We start from the raw sequence: 1,802 nt of genomic DNA on the forward strand, positions 1-1,802 counted from the left end.
TCTTTCAATGTATACCAGGCGTTCCTTATCGACGCACTTTACTGTACCGGTAGGCGTTATTCGAGCTGTTCAATGGAGTTAGTTCATTTATTACGCTTGAAACAGCTCTCCACGAGTTTGTTACCAATCTTACCGATAGCTTACCGGGTGCGGCTGTAATTTTGACCCGACCCAAAGTCGGTTTTTCGTCCATTGCAAAAAAACGGTTACAGCTTTTTCGATTCTGATTGTTGCATCTGTTTTCTATCGATTTTAGACGAATCATAAGCAGCGGTTTGGCGCCGAAAGCACAATCATTGGTTTAAAAAAATAATTTTTGGGGTGCGGTTATAATTTCGGCGCGCACTGTATATCACGTAGATGCGGTACCGTGTTTCTGGTACAAAACTGAGGGAAGAAAAATCCAACCGGCCATTTCCACATTTCCCCTCCAAGCCTTGTCCTGTAGCGCCACCGCCCACCGGGACTAGCAGGCATGCCCGCGCCCTTGCCAACGTCGTCATGATCCTACTGCCGCATTGCTGACTGTGTACTGCTGTGCTGCTGCAGATGGACATGTCCAGCCAGTTGGATCCCCAGGCTTTGGCCGCGTTCGTGGACGACAGTGTCTTTGCTCAGATGAGCGGGAAGCTTGGAGCAGACGCATCGCCGAAGAAAAATCTTCTCGATGCGTGGATGCTGGTCGACTATCCCAACAAAGCCACACTCCAACTCGAGGCCTCCCAGAAAGATATACATGGATTCATATGGGTGGAGATCATAAGAGCATACGGGCATACACGCGTGTCTCGACCTCTTGCACAAACTATTGCGGCCAAGACGGTGAAAGACCTCCTGGCAAAGTTTGTCCCTGAAGCCCGCTCCGGCACGCCCAAGTTGGATGAAAATGAAATGAAGCGAATCGCGGAGGCGTTCACCAAGGGTCGGTACCTCGGCGAAGCCCACCTCGACCTCGCACAGTATCTGCGGGACTGCTGGAAGGCCTACACCCCCACAAAGTACAAGGCGCCATGTGTGGCGGTCGTGCAGAGTTCTGGCTTCGGCAAGAGTCGGATGGTGCGTGAACTCGCGATTGAGGCTCAAAAGAGCGCCTTGAACATGAAAGTCCTGTACATGTGTGCCCGTGTGCACGAGTCGACGGGGTTTCCCAAGGCTACGAGCGAGCTTCGTGGTTGGCTGTTTCAAGAAGGCTCCGAAGTGGAAGACATCGCCAGTCGATTGAAGACAATTTACGTCTACGCGAACAAGCATTGGGCGGACGTTCAGAAGGAATGGCTGAAGCTGTTTACCGAAAAGGCAGCAGACACCTCTGTAAAGGCGAAACTTTCGGATGAAACAGACACGCTGGAGGGGGATACCTCCACCGAGAAGAATCCAAATGGCAGAATCGTGGTTCTGGTGATCGATGAAGCGAGAAGTCTGCTGGCTGAGAAGGGAGGCAAGAAGAATGACTTCCGAATGTTGCGAAATGCTCTCAGATCCGTGAACAAAGATATCGGCCATCGTGGATGCATTTTCGGCGTGCTGATTGATACGAACTCCAGGATCTCGGACCTGGCGCCTCCGCTGTTGTTGGACCCATCATCTCGGCTTTTCGATGGAGAGTTGGCATCGTTTGCGCCAGTTGTGTTAGCTGAGACAATGGACGCACACTGGGATCAATACTGTGAAGAAAAACAAGCCGGCGAAGATGAAGAAATGAAAGAGGACATCCAAGATGTAGATGAAGAAATGAAAGAGGAAATACTAGATGCAGGAGCAGAAGATGAAGAAATGGAAGAGGAAACTCAGGTTGCGGTGGA

At 50.9% G+C, this 1,802-nt stretch overlaps 1 protein-coding gene across 1 annotated transcript; it reads left to right on the forward strand.

Moving 5' to 3' along the window:
- Nucleotides 1-549: 549 nt before the first annotated feature.
- Nucleotides 550-1,791, forward strand: PHYSODRAFT_342623 (hypothetical protein; the record flags this gene model as incomplete). The annotated part of the gene is made up of 1 exon (XM_009541101.1): nucleotides 550-1,791. A coding segment is annotated over one exon (1,242 nt), but the record flags the coding sequence as incomplete, so codon positions are not given.
- Nucleotides 1,792-1,802: the final 11 nt, after the last annotated feature.

The sequence above is a fragment of the Phytophthora sojae genome (assembly GCF_000149755.1).
Source record: "Phytophthora sojae unplaced genomic scaffold PHYSOscaffold_18, whole genome shotgun sequence".
NCBI classification, from domain to species: domain Eukaryota; phylum Oomycota; class Peronosporomycetes; order Peronosporales; family Peronosporaceae; genus Phytophthora; species Phytophthora sojae.